The following is a 23,194-nucleotide window of genomic DNA, read 5'->3' on the forward strand; positions in this document are numbered from 1 at the left end:
ATCCAAGTTTCCTGAAAAGCCAATGTAGCTTACAGACAAAGCATAGAGTATGCAGAGTTACACTATTGCAGAAGTTGTGTCAGTACTATATTCCATGGCATTCAGTAGACTTAAAATGTAAGATGCTGTCACTTTCTCCCTAAGTGCAGCCAATTAGAGTAGCTTTGATTACAAGTGAATAGCACAGTATACTCATGTAAAATCCTGCCTCATATCCTGTCCCACAGAATCATTTTTAAAGATATTTTTACCTCACCTTTTTATTTTAATAAAAAACCCAAGGCAGCAAACATATCCATTATTCCTTTCTCCTCTGTTTTTCCCCACAACAACCCTATGCCTAGATATAAACTTTGAGGGGTGGGGCGGTGGCTCAGTGTTTAAGATGCTGGGCTTGTCAGCTGGAAAGCTGGCAGCCCAGGTTCGAGACCCAAGTGCCACGCAAAGGGGTGAGCTCCCATCATTGCCTCAGTTCCTGCCAACCTACCAGCATGCAAATGCGAATAGATAAATAGATATCACTTCTGAGGGAAGGTAAAAGTGATGTCCTGCTGGTCACATGACCATGGAAATGTCTTCAGAGAGTGCTGGCTCAATGGCCTTGAAATGGAGATGAGCACCATCCCTACAATGTTCAATGACTAGCTGAGTAAAATCGCAGGGACTCCTTTACCTTTATATAAATTTTGAACCAACACTACATATATTTACATTTAAAATTACTAATGCGACAAGTTAGTTTGCTTCTTGCTTGTAAATTTATCTAATCTAGATTGGATTGATGACAGCGCTGCTTATAGAGGATAATATACAGTATATTTAAACTGTTTCTGTGTTTTGTTTTAGTAACACTCAGAGCAGAGAAACCAATCTTACAAAGTTATGTTGACAAGAAGATGTTTTAAATCAATTTCAGAAATCCCAAGGGTATTCATTTCTAACTTTTATCCAAAATACAGGATGTGATGCTATAGCAGTTCCAAAAATTTATCCTGTAAAGTTATAATTAAATTTAAATCATCTTTTGATGGAAGAAATTAGGGATAAAAATAAATAATATACATGTTACTGCCTTAATTTAGCTAATTATGTTAAACTATAAATTAAAAACAGGCTTGATTAAAAATTAAAATGATTGTAAGAATAACAAGTTACAAAAATAAATGCTTACATTTTCTCAGATGTTGATACATTTTTGGGTTGCAGCTGACAAACTCACCCTTAAAATATCACAGATTGTAAAATGCAGCTTGTGCTACATATGATCACCATGCAAGTTCCACAACATCTGAACCAGTTTATGTCTTGTTGAGTAAGACAAGTCTGCTCATCATGTGCTTGGGTATCAGGACAGTCAAATTGCTAGAAAGTTATCTAAACCCTTATTCTCAAATTCTGGGCTTATCTTGTTGCAAACCAGTAACAAACAATTCGTGGACTGGCACCAGTCTGCAGACCACATTATTCTACTTCATTAGGATGCAGTTCTGAGACTCCACAAGCAGAGAAGACAGTGAGGTCTGCCTTATTACTGATTCTGAGTCCTTTCTTTCAGCAACAGATTTAGATGTCTCATTTTGTGTTTTTTTTTCTCATCTCAGGATGATCACATCTATGTGCATGTTTGTTACTGTCTGCACAGCTGTTTTAAGAGTGGAAATTATTTATGGGACAAGAAGATAAATAAAATATAAAATTTTATTTATTTGAGTTTGAGTACCTGCCAGTTTGCTGAGAAATCCATGTTCCCCGGGGAATGACTAAATGTTTTTAGTAAAAAAAATAAAAAATAAAATTCAAGCTACTGTTGTTATTACCTTTTAAAGAGACAGCACTCTGAGAACAATTTGGTTGTTTGGTTGTACGTTTCTCCACTAGAAGGAAAGCAGTGGATAAAATTATCTATAACAGGGGTGTCAAACTTCTGGCCCACAGGTCGGTTGTGTCATGCAGAGGCCGCGCCCACCCCAGCTCTGGCAATGCAAAAAAAGTTGTGATACGTTGCAATATGTTGCAATATGTCAACTGATGCAGCGAGTTTGACACCTGTGATCTATAAGGAAGTGCAGGAAGCATCTAAACAGAATACTGGAATTTGATGGTGGGAGAAAACGTATTTCACCCTAATGTTTGCTTGTGTCTATTTCTTCCCTTATATAGTCTATATTTCTATCCTGCTACTTTTTGAGAAAACCATTCACAATTACTATAATACAAATAGCACAATTAATACATAATGCATGTTTAACTCTTAGGGTTAAAGATGTGAGAACCTGAATAAGCCAAAGTCCAGATAATTACTTCTGTAGTTAAACCTTGTCCCTTTTGCTTCAAATGTCTAGAGCACAGGTGTCAAAGTCGCCATGTCACGTGATATGTCGCGACGTATCGTGACTCTTTTTGCATTGCCGGCAATGGTGTGGGTGCAGCTTTGGCATGATGAAACCGGCCCACGAGCCAGCAGTTTGACACCTGGTCTAGAGCAGGGCATTTCAACCAGTGGTACAGGTACCATCTGTGGTACATTGGCACCTGGCAGGTGGTACGCGATCATCCTAGAAAAGTGGTAGCAGGGGAGAGGAATGAGCTGAACCAGTGGCAGCACTGCACAATCCTGAGCGAGAGATGGCTGGAGCTGCAGGGCTGTCAGGGCTCAGCGGAAGCGGCAGGATCAGTGCCAGGCTCCAGCTGGAGCTCAGCGCTGATCCTGGCGCTTCTGCTGAGTCCAGAAGAAGCGCCGATCAGCTGGAATGTTGCAGCATCTCCAGGGTCTTGTGATTTACATTCAGATGCTTGGCAACTGATTCATATTTATGACTGTCACAGTGTCCCAGGGTCATGTGAAGTGACCAAAACCTGCTGCAACTACCCAGCAGATGGGGGGAATAAAAACCAAACACACCCCCACCCCCACCCCCCACTGCCAATCCTCAACGGAAGTGCTCACAACAATGAAAACCTCAGACAGGAGGAAGAGCGCCACCAGGCGGGCAGGCAGGCGTCTTGCTTGGCTGTGGCTTGGGCACTTTTTTCAGTGCCATTGTAACTTCGAACAGTCACTAAGTGAACTGTTGTAAGTCGAGGACTACCTGTACTTCATCACTTTTTTACTTTTTTACTTTTTTTTGGTCAGGTTTTTGACACCTTGCTAGGCAACTGGTGGTACTCGGATGTTGCCATATCCTAAAAGTGGTACAATGGGTGAAAAGGTTGAAAAGCCCTAGTCTAGAGGAAAGAGGATTAGTCTAAGAGATGGTAAATACTTCCAAAAAAGCTTTAAAGTTTGGGTCAGCCCTATTAGGTAGACCATGCTAAGACATTGATCAGACAAGTAAATCTACATACTGTATATTGCAACAGCTATATTAGCAAACACTTATAAGTGTGAATGTGCTACTTTTCTTCCTTTTGTCTTCATGAGAATTGGGAAGAGAAAGGAGGTTGCTTCTGAGCCTCCTTATAAACTACTTTCTTGGTTGGCCTAGGCTCAAGTTTCATTGCTCTGATTTATGGCTTTAGTACTGGTATTCCTTTCATCCTTCAAAGCCAGCTTCTTTATTCACTGTAGTTTGTGACATAATACTTTTAATGCCAATCCGATAGGAGCCTTTATTATATAAATGCAGTAAGTAAGGAAATAAATAATAAATATAAATAAATATAATAATTATATAATGTTATATTATAAATTATTTATAAAAATAAATAATAAAAACTGTATACAATGTAGTACAGCATAGTACAGAGGTGTCAAACTGCCGGCCCACGGGCCGGTTTCATCAGACCAACGCCACGCCCACCCCATTGCAGGCAATGCAAAAAAGAGTCGCGATATGTCGCGACATGTCATGTGACGTGAAGAGTTTGACACCCATGGTATAGTAGAAACTGACACATATTGTGTGAATCTCAAATCTTTTCCTAATCTTGCTGTTTTGCACTGACTGTTACCATACCACTCTGGAAAAAGCATGTTTAATTGGATGCTATGTTAAAGTGCCACGTAGCAGAGTGAGCGCCTGTTACTCATCCCATCTTCTGCCAACCTAGCAGTTCGAAAGCATGTAAAAATGCAAGTAGAAAAATAGGGACCACTACGGTGGGAAGATAACAGTGTTCTGTGTGCCTTTGGCATCTAGTCATGCTGGCCACATGACCACGGAGACGTCCTCGGACAAGCGCTGGCTCTTCGGCTTTGAAATGGAAATAAGCACCGGCCCCTAGAGTCGGAAACGACTAGCACGCATGTGCGGGGGAACCTTTACCTTTATGTTAAAACTGCTTTGTTATTTTTAAATACTGTATGTGCAGCAAAATGTACTTTATTTAAATAATTAAATGGGAACTGATAAGAATTTGCAAAAGTACTGTAGCTTACCTATTCTATGATTTTGTTTCTTCTTTTTGAAGTCATATTTTATCTTCCAAGTTAAGACTTTTAATCCAATACCTTGTTTCTAACACTTTTTATCAGTTGTGTCTTGGTTTGGATTAATTAATTTAAAAGATTTGTATGCTTACTATCTAAGATTTAAATTAGCCTTTGAGCATTTTTGAGCTCATAATGATGAAACAGCAATAGTCCGGTCCCTTGTGCCCACTAGAATAATTGTACTTATCAAAAGCTTGAAAAAATTTGCCTGCTAATCTTAAGAGGTTGGTCAGGCTGAAAGAGGTGACAGTAGTTCTTTAAATTTGTTCACAAGCACATTAAGACAAAGGTGTGAAATCTCAAGCCATGCTGGGTAAAACTGCTGGAATTGCAACTTGTCTACATTCTAGGCAGTATTTACATGACATGGTAAATTGTAAAGTAGTGAACTACATTTTGTGTGCCATAGGAAACCAGGAAATTGGAAATACTAAGTCAGACATGTCAAACACAAGGCCCGGGGGCCAGATCTGGCCCACGAAATGGTTTCATGTGGCCTGCAAAGCCATCCTGGAAACAGTGAGGGAACGGCTCCCTCTGCCTTGGCCCTGGCCCAGAGACCCTCCTTCTGCCAGAGACCCTCAGATCTGTCCCACTCCTGCCCAGGCCCCCATAGGCACCCTTGATGCGAACGATGTAGAGCTGGCCATGCCCACCCAGTAGGCCATACGCACTCTAGCCACGCCCACCCAGTAGGCCATGCCCACCGGCCCCCTGAGGGCAACTGCAATGCTGATGCGGCCCTCAATGAAAATGAGTCTGACACCCCTGTACTAAGTAAACCATGGTTAAGTAAATCATGGGAAGGAAGCTGTTGAAAAGAATCATATACAGACTTGTCACTTGCTAGTACCAAAACACGAATGTTTCCCAAGTGGTTTGCACTTATAACAGCTGCAGCATCCTTCGGTCACATAATCAATATTTGTGATCTTGTCTGCCAGCTTCCCATAAGTAAAGTCCAGAGAAGCTGGCCAGGAAAGTTGCAGTTTGCTCTGGTAAGATCCCCGGCCTTTCTGAGCTCACAATCCTCTGTACTGTCCATCCTTTGGCTTTCCCGAGCTCATGCCTTGCTGCTATGTCTTTGCCTTGGTCTTTCTGCGCTTATGCGTCACTGGCATATCTATGGCCCAGTCTTCCAGAGCTTGCACCCAACCACATCCTGCGTCCTCCGGCCTTTTTGTAGCATTTACCTATGTAAAATAAACCAACCAATACTATCACTAAGAAAGAAGAACTCATGTTCTATATAGCTTACTTACTCTGGCTAGTGGATAGAAAACTGGACGCATTCAGCAAGGAAGATTCCAGGTCTTTTTTTTTCCTTCTTCTTGATATTATACAATCTTTCTATTGAAAGAAAACTGGTGAGATAAACTAGATAACATGTCCTTAATTTAACTACTTGAGTTTTATTTTCTCTATCCAACTACTTATTGCAAGCTGTTAAGGGAGGAAGGAGAAAGGGTAGAGATGGCAAGAGGTCAGAAAACAGTCTTCATGTATCCCAGGGTAGTGTTCCAGAAACCACTTAGCTACTCTTTCTTTAAAGGTGCTCCCATTACTCTTCATCTGAAAAAAAACAACCCTCTGAACAGCTTTCATAAGACTGATAAGCTACTATAATCTTAGAGGCCAGAACAACATGGAGGAGAAAGGACAGAAAAAGTATTGTTTAGGCAATTAAGTATGAGCTCTTATAACCATTAATCTTAATTATAATAGTCCAGAAACAGAGTGGCAAATGGACTTGGTGCTAATGGAGTAACTCTTCTTTTTCAATAATTTTCTCTGCTGAATTGCCAGAGTCATTAGTGTTTCTCTTTCTAATATTAGGCTGTATATTGTAAAGTACATTGCTTAAATATATGTAAACATGACAGTAGATGATGGTCAGTAATGTTGTTCTTGCTCTGTAGTTAATAAAGCGTGCTATATAGGCTACACCCTTTTCAAATTATATGAAAATTCAGCCTCCAAATTTAGGAAAGGTACATAAACCCAATAGTTGAAACAAACAGGATCTTTAATAAAGTATGCATCTGGAACAATAACATATTCAAGGATAACTTCCACCGTTTCAATTCAGCACCTATGTACTTGAGTATAAATCCTGTTAAAATTATGGCTATACAATTATTAAATTGTAAAACAAGGAAATCAAGCGTTTCATTAAATAATGAAACATCCATCTGATTGGGGAAAAATAGCATGATAATTAAGTCAGCAAAATAATAGGGTTGTTCTGAAAAAATGATCAAGCTTTACCCTGATGCAGAAAACAATAAAACTAACATTAGTTCAAATGGGACTTTATCATACATGTTAAGTGTGTGCACAAAATGAAATATTTACTTTTTGTAATACTAGCAATGTATGTTACTAACAGCCACTTAACAAATTTTAAGTTTACAAGATATACTGTCAAAATACTGAGTCCTATGGGAATAGGGCGGTATACAAATCCAATAAAATAAATAAATAAATAAATAAATAAATAAATAAATAAATAAATAAATAAATAAAATACTGATTTTCATTGATACTTGCTAAGAATGACGGCCTATTGAAGCACTCTTTGATGTTGGGAATCTGAAAATCAATAATTTAGTTTATTTTTCTGAATGTTGAAGCTTTGGAACAGCTGTCATGCTGTGCCACTAAAACTCTATGTCAAATTAAAATAAATCAATTTATAATATGATGAAATATTCTTGATTGCACATGCTCTCCAGATGTTTTGAACTGAACCTTTCAATTCCCAATGATTGACTATGCTAATTGTGCTTAGTATTTATTGTCTATCTACAGTATCTATCTATCTATCTATCTATCTATCTATCTATCTATCTATCTATCTATCTATCATCTATCTATCTAATCCAGGAATAATTAATCTGAGTGATTGACAACTCAGTACAAAAATAGCATGATGACAATTGATATAAAACCCAATCTACAGTAAAAATAAACAATAGTTCTCTATAGTGAGGGATCTGGAACTTTGGAACTACAGTCTGAGACATTTATAGACATTTATAGGTTGTTTATTCTTGCAGTATTAGTTTTGTTACAAATCTGCTTTGCTTGGAGATAGCATTACTAATAAAATGTCTTATGGTATGATTCAATCATACAGTATTGATTAGAGGTAATCTGATACATTTATTTGTTCAGCAAGATTTTTTCAATTTAATTGTAACTTCCATGAGTATTTTCTTCCATTATTCCTATTATTTTTAGAAATGTAAGTAATTTTTATTTTATTCTTTATGTAAAATAGCAGTCATAAGTTTTGCTTTCTATTTTAGGACTTCCTTATGGAAACATTCATCATGTTCAAAAATCTTATTGGGAAAAATGTCTATCCTTCTGACTGGGTTATAATGAACATGATGCAGAATAAGTAAGTACAAAAGAAAATCAATAAATTTTCTTAGATATTATTATTTTGTTACATTAAATCTTTGACTTTACCCAATTACATTGTCAACATTCTTTCTCACCCACATGGAAGCTTTTTCTTTTGGTTAAACTAAATATTTTGCTATCCAGAATTATAAAGGGAATTTTTAATAATGACTAATAAAATTGCCTGTGATCTTATTCAGACATGACAATATAGCATCACTGATTTTGCTCCTTGCCTCTTGTTTCAATTAGCAAACTTTGAATTAGTAAACCATTGCTTAAGTCAGGGATCCCCAACTTCTGGGCTGTGGCCCAATAGTGGGCCATGAACTATTCGTAACTGGGCTGCGGAAATAGATGAGCGTGCACATGCGCATCCCCACTTGCATGAGCAGCAAGTGAGCATGTGCATGCATACTCCATTTGTGTGAGGAGCAGGCGCACATGTACACTGCTTGTGGAATTGGAGCTGCACTCGCAGGCTTGCTGGCTGCTTGCATGGAACCATCCCCCATCGGTCCGCAAAGAAGGAAAGGGTGGGAACTCTGGTTTAAGTGATCGTTTAGGCCAGCCTGAAGAAGAGAACGCTTTCTCCTGGCTAGCAGATCAGTGCACAGAAAAAAGTTGCCTACTTCTTGACTTAATGAACTTTCTGTTGTAATTACAATCTATAATGCTCATTAAGTATTCTTCCTTTTATAATAATTCCAACAGAAAAAGAAAAGTTCCTTGAAAAGGCTTTTGGAGTAAGTTCATACATAAAAAAGTTTTTCGACTCATCAGTAGTAGAAATGATTTTTACTACTATTCTTCTCCTATCATTTGTCCATATTATATTTAATATTATATTGTCCCTTTAAATTATATTACTGTGAATTGTATTTCCCAGCAGTCAGCAGCTCTCTTCATCAGATGCACTGCAGCTTACATTCTAATGAAATTGTGCTACCACACTTAGTGCATATTTTGTGGCCATAGATTAGCACCATGTTCCCATCAAATAATCAGCATGTTTAATCAAAATATGCTTTTGCAGGTAGACTGCTAAAAGCAGCTTCCTTAGAAGTATCCATTAAGGTCCTGTGTGTTCTGTATGTATCTGAGCAATGGAAATAATCATACTGGTCTAACTGTGTGACTGTAGTATGATCTTCCTTAAGTCATTCCTTGCACAGAAGTCTAAGCAGCTTTTCATTTTCATTTTTTTAATTAAGGGTTTAAATCTAACTTCAAAACATTTCTGCAATAGGGAAACTTCAGTAAAGAGCTTTTTTTAAAAAAAAAAAACACCATCTAGTATTCAGCTATACTCGTGTCAAGATCTGAATTATTACGTTCTGGCAGAAAATATCTTTTGAAATAAAATTTCCTCTAAGATTAGTTTTTGTGTCTATAGACTGTAATTAAAATTAAAGAATGGGTCTTTAAATTGTACATTCAGTTACTATTGACAAGCGTCTCTTTAAAAATGGCTTTTTCAGAAACTTAGTTCATATGATTTACAACAAACAATCAGCTTTAAATTTGTGCATGATAATTTATTTTAAAGTGGATTATTTGCATCATCTGATTCTACAATCCTATTAAAATTGTTGACATTTAATTCATGTAATGTACTGTTTGCAATTTGATGTGGGTTACGCATAAAAGAATCTTGTTTTCCTGGTATCCCTGCCAGGTTAAAAATACAATAACTAGGAAAGGTTTTCATACTCTTGGTCATCCTACATCAGTTTATAGAGACAGTAACGATATATGTTATTCATTATTTCTTGGAATTTTGAGGGGAGTTGTTGCAATATTTTTTTGAAAGAGATGATTCTGTTCTCACGAACAGAGATGCACACAGAGTAAAATGTTTGAGGTGTGCATATTGCCTGGTACACAAGTGTGCATTACAGTTTCCATTCTCAGTTATGTCCCCATGGTTCTTTGAAAAAGATTCTGACTGTCCAGAATTTATTTTGTTTTTACAATAATGAGAAGCAGTTTTGGATCTGGACAGGAAATCTTTTCAATTCTTTATTAGCTCAAGTAGAATGAGTAATATAACACGTTTTTTCCCCCAAATGCTGCTAACAATGCCTCTTAATTGTACATTATTTACTAATTAGTTCTCCAGGAATAGAAATAATTCTAGGTTTCTTTGAAAGAGAATTTGATATTTTAAATATTCTCTCATTTGTTCTCTGATGCGTCTATGAAATGATAATGCTCTAAAAGTTTCCATTTAGAAATGATCATTAAAAAAAACCCCACAGTAATGTATATTTCAGAAAGTCAGTGATGTTTTACTATTTTTTAAAAAAGTCTTTTGGACTGGAAAATAGCATTCTGATTGAATAGTGTTAAGGATTTGAACAATAACAGAAAATGGAAGAAGAGAACAGTGCAAGTAGATAGCCTTAATGATGGTTTTGGATTATAACTCATAAATTTGTGAAATTGATTGATTGATTGAAAACATTTATATAGCCTCCCATGCTATATTAAAGTGGTGGTGAACCTATGGCACACGTGCCAGAGGCAGCACTCAGAGCCCTCTCTGTGGGTACGTGCATCATCATCCCAGCCCCGTGTCCCACCACGGCCCCACCCTCACCAGCAGTCCCCCAAGAGGAGAGTCACCCCCAGGCGCAGCCCTCATGGACATGGCAGCTGGGCAGCAGGGACAAGACTCCACCCTCATGCCCCATCATGTGCAGATGATGCTGAGGAGCTCAGGGAGAGAGCATGGCTGCCATTGCACTGCAGGGCTGACCAGGAGATCTGTGGTGGGCCGTGGAGGTGGTGGGTGGCCCTGTGGATGGGCGGGGCACGGGATGGGGTGGGCAGGGGGCCGGGGTGGTTATTGGGCACTCAGTCAGTCTCTAAAAGTTTCGCCATCATGGCTATATTGAATTCTGGGTGGCTATATAAATTATAGTATATTTAATAGCCTGTGGTATTATAGTTAAATATACTATTATAAAAAGATAAATATATCCTTAAGTCAAGATTCCCAGTGACTACATGGGAAAAAACATCTAATTTCGGGAAGAGCAATCCAGTACCTTTTTGTCACTGCCCTTCCAGGAAGTATTTCAGATTCCCAATCTAACCTATATTTCTGATATTCTTTTATAGTATTCTATTTTTTTTACTTTCAAGTTTGGCCTAGTTAGTAGCTTGATCTTCCCTAGCTTCCAAGCTTAGATGAGATCAGCTAGATGCTGCCATCTGCTGAGACATAAAGGTGGAATAATTTTTAATCTTGCAATGAAGTAGCTTCATTAGTACTTGCAGCACATACAACATGCAGGTTAGATTATGCTTTCTCTCCACATGAATTTGATAAATACAATGCTTGCAGATCTAATTAGCATCATCTGGCTTAACCACTGTATTCCTGAAGGATATAAATTCTAGGATAGAACTGATTTTCTCTGGAGTTTTTTTCACTGGTTGATTGTAATTACTGTAGTACAAAATGTTTATTTGGTGGTGGGTTAACCCCCCAAAAATCAAACCACATATCATCATTGAAAGGAGCAGTCTCTGCCAGTATACTGTTAGGTAAAGTCCTCTGCATAATTATTTTGAGTATTTTGTCCTAAGAGATACTATACTCCAAGGTTCTTTTCTACATTTTAATTTTCTAAACTTAAATCTCAGTCTAGCTCTTTCTGGAGTTGGGGGGGGGGGGGAATCTGTTGAAGATTTTTGCCAATCCAATTAAACTTTATTCTCATGGCCCCTGTTAAATGCTATTTGCTTTCAAAAATAAAAAAAAGTTGTATTCCTGTGTTTGAAGTCCATCATATTTATTCCTTGGGAAAAGGGAGTAAGGCAAAAATACTGCTTTTCGCAACCTTCAAAATATATTAAAAAAACTAATGTTTTCTAAACATGTAACAAATAGTGAATTTTAAGAAATCTTGAGTTTAAAAATATTTTATATAAGTTTTTTTCATATAACTGCTAGAGAGGGTTACCCCTTCAATGATAGAAATGAATGGTTATTTTAGTACAGAAATTTGATGGCCACAGTTACTACAGTGCTGTTTTCAATGGTTGCCAATTGTCATCATGCTCGTATTACTTATTGTTTTGTTTATATATGCTCTATCTGAGCACTTTTTGAGGGATTATCATTAAAGATCACCCAGAAGCTTTAGCTTGTACAAAATGTGGCTACTGTGGAATAGTGCAGAACAGACTTTGCAGTCCAGATTTGTGAAATTCCAGCACTTCACTGATGCTCCGTTCCTCACTGTATATGTTCTGATTGATAGATTCCTATTGCAGATACCAGCAGTGCATGTGCAAAAAAACAGAAGATGGAGGACATTTACTAATTACCACCTTGCATCAGTTATTATTGTGCTGAACTTTTTTTTTCTTAGAAGGACATTCTAAAATAAAAGATGCTGTCCTTTCAACCTCAGAAATTCTGTGGATCAGTTCTCCACATTTTCCAATCTTTACGGTTTATTTCAGTTGTTTTATAATCTGGCTTTGATGGTATCTTATCACTGTGGTTTTTGGTGGCATCGTTTCCTTTTACCGCTGACCGCATAACAACCTTCTCTGGTGAGTTTGGGTGCATGATATGGCTGAAATCAGTAAGGTAGAATTTTGTGATTTGGCCTTCAAGCAATGTTTTGTTTTATACATTCCAGTACTTGCTTGTTTGTCACCTTTACTGTCCAAGAAACACACAAGAACCTTCTCTAACACCACAGTTTAAACAAGTTGATTTTCCCTATCTAATTTCTTCATGGTCCAACTTTTGCAATCATAGGTAGCTATGGGTCACACCACAGTGTGGATTAATCTGCTTTTAGTTGCCAAACTGATCTCTTTGTGTTTTCATACTCTATTCATGTTCATCATTGCTGTGCAACCCAGTGTATTTTGATGCTTTATTTCTAGACTTCATTCACTGCTTTGATCAATCTGCAATTCTAGGAAAGTGAATTCTTGTACATTCAATCTCTTCGCCATCAATTGGTATTTTGATGTTTACATTCCTCGTAATGGTCATAAGCTTGATCTTTCTGATGTTCAGGAAGATGGCAAATTTCTCACTTCCTTCTTTAATTCTTTTGATCAGGTGTTTTATACTTTTATTGATAGGTTGAGTAAGAGGGGTGAAAAAAATTCACCCGTGCCACACTTCCTTCTCTATCTTGAAAATATAAACATATGGAGTCTTATTTGGCAGTTACCGTGTTTTCCTTAAAGTAAAGCCTACCTGAAAATAAGCCCTAGCTTAAATTTTTGGGGGGTGAGCCTAATATAATAAGCCCTACCCCAAAAATAAGCCTAGTTTGGGGGCAAGGCACACACTTAAAAATCAGCTAGGTTGGAGGGGTGGAGCTGTCCCACACACCCCGTACCCACTTACCTTGCAGCCAGCCTCTCCTCACCTGCTCACTTCTTCTGAGGCATCTTCTGCAGCCAGGCCTGCATTTCTCTGTCACAGGCCTTTCTGGACGGCCTGTGCAGGCAAGAACCAAGCTATGGATTCAATCCTTAGCTCAGTTCTACAAGACATCTGCAGCCAAATACTGAGCTATGAATTGAATCCATAGCTCAGTACTTGGCTGCATAGGCATTCTGGAAAGGCCTGACTGCAAAATGCAGGCCAGAATGCAGCTGCAGAATGCTCCTTCAGCCCCAGAAAAAGTGGACCAGCTGGGCTGGGCTGTCAGTGCCGGAGGTGAGTAAGACGTCCCCAAAAAATAAGACCTGGTGCCTGTTTTGGAGGCAAAAAAAAAAGAAAGACCCGGTCTTATTTTCAGGGGGACATAGTAACTCATTGCCCACATGATCTTTCCGAAGGATGACTGGTTCTAATTCTGCTTCTGTTTCCTCATCCTGAAGAAGGTAGACTTCATTATTGCTGGCATACAGCTCTTCTGTATGTTCTTGCCCTCTGTTCTTGACACCTTGTTGGTTGGGCAGTTCTTTTTCTCGTTTGTCTTTAATGATCCTTATGAGCAGTAATTTGTGTTTGAATACTTTTGACTTGCACAAACTCAAGTATGATGCGGCCCTTCATGCAGTATTCTTCTAGCTGTTTGCAAGACTGACTTTTAGTACTTCTAAAGTACTAACTAGATACAATGATGGCTGTCCAAATTTAGTCAGGAAATGATTAAAAATTCCATTAACCCAATGAACTAGAAACAAAATCAAGGAGATTAAATTAGCCTAATTGTTTCTAGCTTTACCTAAAATGAAAGTGATTTGATGGTTTACAAGAAGGAGCTGTTTCCTTGATAAATTTTCCATACCAATAGTCATCTGTTGAACAAAACATGTACTTTATGTATATTTTAGATACTTGCTTTTAATATACACAATGGTGTAATTCACTTAGGAATACAGAGTTTATGGGTGCTGATTTTCTAGCAGTTAGGAATATATTATTTCCTTACATACAAAAAAACTTGTATAGAACTGAACAGATGGATTAACAATTTGGTTCACTAATCTGTGATATTTCTTAAGCCTTAACATAACATTTTTCTTACATGTTCAATATTAATCAATTAATACATTAAAAATCACTTCTGAATTTTTTAAATATTATTATATTAATATTGATAATATTGTAATGTTACTAATCCTAATCAAGTAAATGTCTTTATTTTGTTTTATTTTGTATGGCATTTCCTCCTTAGGGTGTTAAGTGCTATATTGAGTTTCTTTATTTTACAGTAATGTAATTTAGAAAAAGCTTCAGCCATGTGTAGAAATAACATTACAATCTGTCTAGTGCTGAAAATAAGCTGAGCATTCATCATAGTTTATGCTGCAATACTTGTTTAGATTTCTGTCCTCTAGTGTATAATTTCTATTGATGAATGAGTCAAAGCCAAATTACAATGATTTTAACATGATTAAATATTTGTTTATTTTTTCAATGCTATGTGTATACTCTTTTTTGTGAATGATAAGAAACTTATGGAAATTAATGATGCTCTTTTTTAATGAATAGAGCCAATTTCATCAATCTATCTATCCCTCAATTAAAAAAACATTTTATCATTTTCTCCTTGTTTTTCTTCTCATTGATTTAGACAGTAATTAAGTCCTGACTGATAGTTGCCACAGCAATACTAATCAATGAAGAAAAAGTTAATTTATAGTAAACTACTAAAAATTTACATTTCTTTTATATATTTCTATAGATAATTAAAATTACTAGGTAAAGGTAACAACTCTGTATTGAGCTTGATCTATTGATAAAGTTTACTTTGAAACAAGTGATTTATTTCTTTCACTTGATTTTTTTTTAAGTTTACAGTATAGAGAATAGGTCTGGAATTCTTCCTTACAAGAATGTAGGAGTCCCAATTTTACTTAACCAGTAGAGTCTTCAGTCACTTTCACTTCTTCAGTAGGGCTTCTTGACTGTTTTCTTATGTTTGTAGACTAATCTTGTTTCCAGTGAATGGACTGTGACCATATAAAAGTGTATGAAAAAACATCCAACCAGTTACCAGACACTTCCATTGGAACTAGGTAACTTCATCAGTTCACTTTTTTGTCTTTCTTGTCAACAATGATTATGCCTGGAGTGTTATGTGGAAAGTGTCTATCTGTTTGAATTCTAAAGTCTCAGAGCATTTTAGCTTCTACCTCTTCTATGACTTTGTCTGTTTTATGATCCCACCAGTTCTTGCTTCCAGGCAAATGGTATTTCTTGCAGATCTTCCAATGCACCATTGTTGCTATTTTGTCATGTCATTTTTGTAGTCAATCTGTGCGACCTTTTTGCAGCATCTAACCAGGTGGTTCACTATTTTTTTTAATGATGGTGATGATGATGATGATTTTAATATTTTTTTATTTAACAATGATTATTTTCTTCTTTGATACTGGATGAGTAGGATATATTCCAGAGCACTGAAATTCTTGAAACTTAGGTATTGTCAAAGATTCTTAATCAGGCTCAGTTAAGCCCTAGTGTCAATCTACCAATTATCACTGAAGTGTGAAAGAAGTAGAATTTATTATAATAGAGCCAGAATATGGATCAACATTTTAGAAATTGGCTAAGCTAATATTTTGCCTTTAGGGTTTTGCATCACTTACATTGGTAGCAGTTTCCATTCCACCTAGAAGTTGAAAATTAAAGAAAAGCTGCACCATCATGGATTTTGGCCTGGGACAGGACCAGGCTACGTTAATACTTAATAGAAAGATCTTCAATTTAGAGATATAAATGGACTGTAGTAGAGAACCTTTTAGGACAGCATTAAGAATGTGTATATATTCTTTCAAAGTAGCAAGGCATTCAGACCAGTCAACTATCTGTAAATACTGAAGAACCTTTTCAATGCTATGATTTAACATTTACCATCAGCAGACATTGAGGACAGATTTATGAAGATCCTTTATGCAGAAAGTTTGTCTGTGCAATTTGTGGTCTGTAGAATCTTGGTATCATGTCCTACTATTTTACAACTTTTATGAAAAAAAATCTCAAAAACTCCCATTTAATTTGGATATTCTGAGTTAATTTTATTTTTAATATCTCTTACTAGATAAAAACAGAATTTATTTTGTGACAGAATTCATGTACAGAAATTATATCCATTTCATTAGTTTCCACAATCTCTAGTCAACTAGTATCCAGACCAGAATGAATAGGCATTATATACCTGGAGGAAAACCTACACATTTATTTAGATGGCCTAGGAGTGGTTTATCCCTTTCATTCTTCCCTAAAAGGCCCTGGGTCATTCTGGACAGCACTACTGGCTCACAGATGCAATAGAACAGAAGCTCCTCTGCTCTTATGACCACCCTGGAGACACAAATATGAGCTCATGCCAATTCTCAGTCAGTTCACACTTAATTACAATACAGCCACTTGAAGTACCTTTTCACTTGTGTCATCTTCCATATTCTAAGTTCCAAGAAGCCCTACAGTGACAGGGAAGAGGCCTTGCAGAAGCAAAATCATCAAGCGATCTGGTGGTCTTTGTATTCCAAAGATCCACAAGGGATAACATTCTGCCAAATCATCTGGAAAATCCCCAAGTACCTCCGAAAGTCATCCAGTTACATCAGGCACCTGTGGTGGGCCATCCTAGTGGGCCCTTCACCCTGACAGGGGTCCAGTGTAATCACAACCTGTAGTTTGAACAGAAAAGGATAAATATGAGTGCCTACAATATTCAGATCACATCTTATCTGTTACAAAAAATCAACCAATCAACCTAGGAGAATTGGATTCTCCTCCTGCGTCACCATTGTACAGCTGTCCTATTGAGTGGGATATTTACTGCTGCTTTGTCATCTTCCAGTAGTAATTTGCCTTTACCTTCTATCACCTCTGCCACTATCCTGAAAAGACAAATCAGTTTTACTAGTTCTATGGGATGGCTCAAACTCTGGACCCAATCAACTGCCATTCCTATTTCCGCTTCCCTTCCAAAAATGTCCCTTTCTGCTTCTTACTCAGACAGTTCTTGCATGTTGTTGTTAGCTGCGAAGTCGTGTCCGACCCATCGCGACCCTATGGACAACTTTCCTCCAGGCCTTCCTGTCCTCTACCATCTTCTGGAGTCCATTTAAGCTCACGCCTACTGCTTCAGTGACTCCATCCAGCCACCTCATTCTCTGTCGTCCCCTTCTTCTATTGCCCTCGATCTTCCCCAGCATTAGGCTCTTCTCCAGGGAGTCCTTCCTTCTCATTAGGTGGCCAAAGTACTTGAGTTTTAGCTTCAGGATCTGGCCTTCTAAAGAGCAGTCAGGATTGATCTCCTCTAGGACTGACCGGTTTGATCGCCTTGCAGTCCAAGGGACTCGCAGGAGTCTTCTCCAGCACCACAGTTCAAAGGCCTCAATTCTTTGGCGCTCAGCCTTTCTTATGGTCCAACTTTCACTACCATACATTGCAACTGGAAAGACCATAGCCTTGACTATACGCACTTTTGTTGACAGGGTGATGTCTCTGCTTTTTAGTGTGCTGTCTAGATTTGCCATGGCTTTCCTCCCCAGGAGCAAGCGTCTTTTAATTTCTTGGCTACAGTCCCCATCTGCAGTGATCTTGGAGCCCAGGAAAATAAAATCTGTCACTACCTCCATTTCTTCCCCATCTATTTGCCAGGAATTGAGAGGGCCAGATGCCATGATCTTGGTTTTCTTAATGTTAAGTTTCAACCCAAGTTTTGCACTCTCCTTCTTCACCTGCAACAAGAGGCTCTTTAGTTCTTCTTCACTTTCTGCCATTAGAGTGGTATCATCTGCGTATCTTAGGTTGTTGATATTTCTTCCGGCAATCTTAATTCCAACTTTTGATTCATCTAGCCCTGCCTTTCTCATGATGTGCTCTGCATATAAGTTAAATAGGCAGGGCGACAGTATACAGCCTTGCCGGACTCCTTTCCCAATTTTGAACCAATCAGTGGTTCCGTGTCCAGTTCTCACTGTTGCTTCTTGACCCGCATATAGGTTTCTCAAGAGACAAATAAGATGGTCTGGTACTCCCATCTCTTTAAGAACTTGCCACAGTTTGTTATGATCCACACAATCAAAGGCTTTAGCATAGTCAATGAAGCAGAAGTAGATGTTTTTCTGGAACTCCCTAGCTTTCTCCATGATCCAGCGTATGTTGGCAATTTGATCTCTAGTTCCTCTGCCTCTTCGAAATCCTGCCTGCACTTCTGGTAGTTCTCGATCCACATACTGCTGAAGTCTAGCTTGTAGGATTTTAAGCATGACTTTACTAGCATGAGAAATGAGTGCAATGGTGCGATAGTTTGAACATTCTTTGGCACTGCCTTTCTTAGGAATTGGAATGTAAACTGATCTTTTCCAATCCTGTGGCCACTGTTGAGTTTTCCAAATTTGCTGGCAAATTGAGTGTAGCACTTTTACTGCATTGTCTTTTAAGATTTTGAATAGCTCAGCTGGAATACTGTCACCTCCACTAGCTTTGTTGTTGCTCAGCTTTTCTAAGGCCCACTTCACTTCACATTCTAGGATGTCTGGCTCGAGGTCAGTGACCACCTCATTGTGATTATCAGGGACGTTAAGCTCATTCTTGTATAGTTCTTCTGTGTAATTTTGCCACGTCTTCTTAATCTCTTCTGCCTCTGTTAGGTCCCTGCCATTTTGGTCCTTTATCATGCCCATTTTTGCATTAAACGTTCCCTTCATTTCTCCAATTTTCTTGAAAAGATCTCTGGTCCTCCCTATTCTATTGTTTTCTTCTATTTCTTTGCACTGTTCATTTAAGAAGGCATTCTTATCTCTTCTAGCTATTCTCTGGAATTCTGCATTCAATTGGGTGTATCTTTCTTTTTCTCCCTTGCCTTTCGCTTCCCTCCTTTCCTCAGCTATTTGCAAAGCTTCCTCAGACAGCCATTTTGCTTTCTTGCATTTCTTTTTCTTTGGGATGATTTTGGTTGCTACCTGTTGTACAATGTCACGAACCTCTGTCCATAGTTCTTCAGGCACTCTGTCTATCAGATCTAATTCCTTAAATCTATTTGTCACCTCTACTGTATATTCAACAGGGATATGATTTAATTCATACCTGACTGGCCTAGTGCTTTTCCCTACTTTCTTCAGTTTAAGCCTAAACTTTGCAAGGAGAAGCTCATGGTCTGAGCCACAGTCAGCTCCTGGTCTTGTTTTTACTGACTGTATAGAGCTTCTCCATCTTTGGCTGCAGAGCATATAGTCAATCTGATTTCTGTGTTGACCATCTGGTGATGTCCATGTGTAGAGCCGTCTCTTGGGTTGTTGGAAAAGAGTGTTTGCTATGACCATCGTATTCTCTTGACAGAATTCTATCAGCCTGTGCCCTGCTTCATTTTGCACTCCAAGGCCAAACTTGCCTGTTATTCCAGGTATCTTTTGGCTTCCTACTTTAGCATTCCAATCCCCCATGATGATAAGAACATCATTTTTTGGTGTTAGTTCTATAAGGTGCTGTAGTGCTTCATAGAACTGGTCAATTTCATCCTCTTCAGCACTGGTGGTTGGGGCATAGACTTGGACTACTGTGATATTGAATGGTTTGCCTTGGATTCGAACTGAGATCATTCTGTCATTTTGAGGATTGTATCCCAGTATTGCTTTTCCTACTCTTTTATTGACTATGAAGGCTACTCCATTTCTTCTGAAGGATTCTTGCCCACAGTAGTATACCTGATGGTCATCTGAATTAAATTCACCCATTCCTGTCCATTTTAGTTCGCTGATACCTAAGATGTCAATGTTCAGTCTTGTCATCTCTTGTTTGACCACGTCCAGTTTTCCTTGATTCATGGATCTTACATTCCAGGTTCCTATGGAGAAAAAATCTTTACAGCATCGGACTTTCCTTTCACCACCAGACACATCCACAGCTGAGCGTCCTTTCGGCTTTGGCCCAGTCGCTTCATTCTTTCTGGCGCTACTAGTACTAGCCCTCTGCTCTTCCCCAGTAGCATATTGGACGCCTTCCGACCTGAGGGGCTCATCTTCCAGCGTCATATCGTTTTGCCTTTTGGTACTGTCCATAGGGTTTTCATGGCAAAGATACTGGAGTGGGTTGCCATTTCCTTCTCCAGTGGATCACGTTTTGTCAGAACTCTCTGCTATGACCTGTCCGTCTTGGGTGGCCCTGCACGGCATAGCTCATAGCTTCATTGAATTACGCAAGCCCCTTCGCCACGACAAGGCAGTAATCCATGAAGGGGAGTTCTTGCATAGACAGTCATATATATTCTTAACATCATGTAGGTTTCTACTCCCTTATAAAACACATATTTCCCTTTCTCAACCCAGTTATTCTACAAAAGCTTCCCTTCCAAAACATACAAAAAACAAAATGATCTTCAGCTAGCTAAAACAGCTATCTAAGTGCCGTAAAAAAAAAAAATATCCAGCTGCCACATTGCTTCTGAAGGTAATAACTAGTTCTCCTTCAGTCAGGATATTATGTCGCTGTCTTTGTTTTCTTCTTCAGTGAATATGTCATCATTGCATTCATTAAATGTTCAATTAGTTTTGTCTTTTTATGTTTGTAGGACACACTGATTAGAAAAACACCTCAGTTACTGGAGTGCTATGAATGTCAAAAAGAAAGGTCACCAGCTCTTCACAGAAATAAGTCATTTTGGATTCTATAATTACAAAACTTCCTTACCAAAGGCATATGCCTATTTCATAAAAATAATAGCCACATTCAGCACCATCTTTTTGAGGAGCCTGCCTTTATGGTTTATAAGCTCCTAAGCTACAGCTATAGGCACTGTGATTTCATCTCAACTTTTGATCTTTATAAAGTACTTCCAAACCAAGTTGATGGTGCCCCAGTCAATGAGTCTGGCTTGCAAGTCATCCAGAAGTACAATGTGATGAGACCAAAATAATAAATAAATAGTTGCTTGCCTATATGCTTATTGAGGTTCTTTGAGCAATCACTCAAATATTCATTTTCCTCTGAGGCATTCTGTATTTTCTTTTCAACCATTGCTGGGAGTACTGAAGAAACTATGTAAACAGCAGGTGTTTTCTCCTAAAAAGTAACTCTGCTCTTGAACATTCTGCAGATGACTATAGGAGAAAAGTCCACGTTTGTGAGACATATATGATGAAAGAACCACAATTACATCTAAGTAATCTGTCTACTGAAGGACAAGAAGACAGCTCCTTCTAGGCCTCTAATATTTTAAATAAACTTTCTCTACTGAACTTTTTTTTTCTTATTTGTTTACAAGAAGGAAAGAGGATGACTCTCCACAAGAGTTGTGTGAAATCAACCCTACCACTGGATAATCATTGGCAGGCAAGAAGACAATCTTCCTTTTGAGTAAATATGATAGATTTAAATACAAAGAATAAAATTAGTATTGTCCGACTTCACTCAAACTCAAAAGCTAGCAGGAAAACATTCAAAGGCTGTGCAAACTAGCTTTATTTTTGATACAAGAAAAGTCATAATTAGAGCATAAAATCAGGGTTAAGATTCACCTTTTTCTGTGTAGCTGTGGGTGGGACTCAGCTGACATTTGAGGATTGTTTGGAATAGACATGTCCCTAGTCTCAGCTCCTTGCATCAGACCTTGGTCCTTCTAGGCCTCTAATATTTTAAAGGAAGAAAAAAAAATGGATTTATAACTTGATAGAACCTAAAAAGAATTGTAAAAAACATGTTTTTTAATAAAATACTGACTATGTCTGCCAAGATTAACTAGTACATTGATAGCAAGAGATGAAAGTTATCTGCTTATTAGGGAATACCTTTGAAATAATTTATAAAGATGTAATTGGTTTAAGAGCTTTTGAATGTTAAACCTATCATGTGAAGCATGAGAACTGTAATGAGATTTATTACAGCATTATTTAGGCTAGTCATTTTCCTATGCAAATTACTTTTTTTCCTTTCTGTATGAACTCCTGCCTTGGTATATCAAAGGCTTAAGTATCACTTGGGACTGTTTGGACCTCATTCTTCATATTTTATTTTACTAAATGTGCTTAATTGTTGTTGTACGACAGACGTGTCAAACACAAGGCCCGGGGGCCAGATCCGGCCCGCAAAGTGGTTTCATGCGGCCCGCGAAGCCTTCCTGGAAACAGTGAGGGAACGGCCCCCACTGCCTTGGCCCTGGCCCAGAGACCCTCCTTCTGCCAGAGACCCTCAGATCTGTCCCACTCCTGCCCAGGCCCCCATAGGCACCCTTGATGCCAACGATGTAGAGCTGGCCATGCCCACCCAGTAGGCCATACGCACTCTAGCCACGCCCACCCAGTAGGCCACGCCCACCCAGGCCATACCCACCCGGCCCCCTGAGGGCAACCGCAGTGCTGATGCGGCCCTCAATGAAATTGAGTTTGACACCCCTGTTGTACGAGAATGATAATTATTCTTGGAAAAATTCTCTTTCCCAGATTGTTCTGTCTGCCTGGTTGCTAATATGTCTTCAAATATTATTAGCAGTTTTTCCTATTTGCTATGTGAAACTTTTCTTCCCTGTCTATTTGTCTGTGGTGTGTGTTTGTGTGTGTGTGTGTTACGGTCCTATTCTGTCTCCACTGTTTTCTCCAATAAATATTGAATGAGGGCCATGCAGTGAGGTGCTTTTCCTAGCAAATATATTGGAGAATATCTGCCCTAGGTTTTCCTGCCTCTGGAATGCTGTCATAACTATGATCAGTGAACCCGTTTGCCTTAGCCCTCTGGACTGGAGATGTTGCTGTGACCTCCTCTCCACTCCTCTCTCCTCTCCTCCCTCCCCTCCTCTCCCCCCCTCCCCTGAATGGACTTGAGGTAGTGAACCATGTTATATTCAGGGTCTGTGTATTGCCTGTAATATTCATGTCACCCACTGAGAAACACTGTTACAGAATGCA

At 38.4% G+C, this 23,194-nt stretch overlaps 1 protein-coding gene across 3 annotated transcripts in view; it reads left to right on the forward strand.

Annotated features, from left to right (window-relative positions):
- DOCK1 (dedicator of cytokinesis 1) overlaps positions 1 to 23,194 on the forward strand; it is a 455,801-nt gene that overhangs the window by 256,512 nt on the left and 176,095 nt on the right. For all 3 annotated transcript variants that reach the window (XM_083364099.1, XM_083364098.1, XM_083364097.1), the window contains one exon: positions 7,744 to 7,838. In XM_083364099.1, coding sequence (XP_083220225.1) covers positions 7,744 to 7,838 — 95 coding nt within the window. The remainder of the gene's footprint in view (positions 1 to 7,743; positions 7,839 to 23,194) is intronic.

Source organism: Vipera ursinii (genome assembly GCF_947247035.1).
Source record: "Vipera ursinii genome assembly, chromosome: 5".
Taxonomy (NCBI): Eukaryota; Metazoa; Chordata; class Lepidosauria; order Squamata; family Viperidae; genus Vipera; species Vipera ursinii.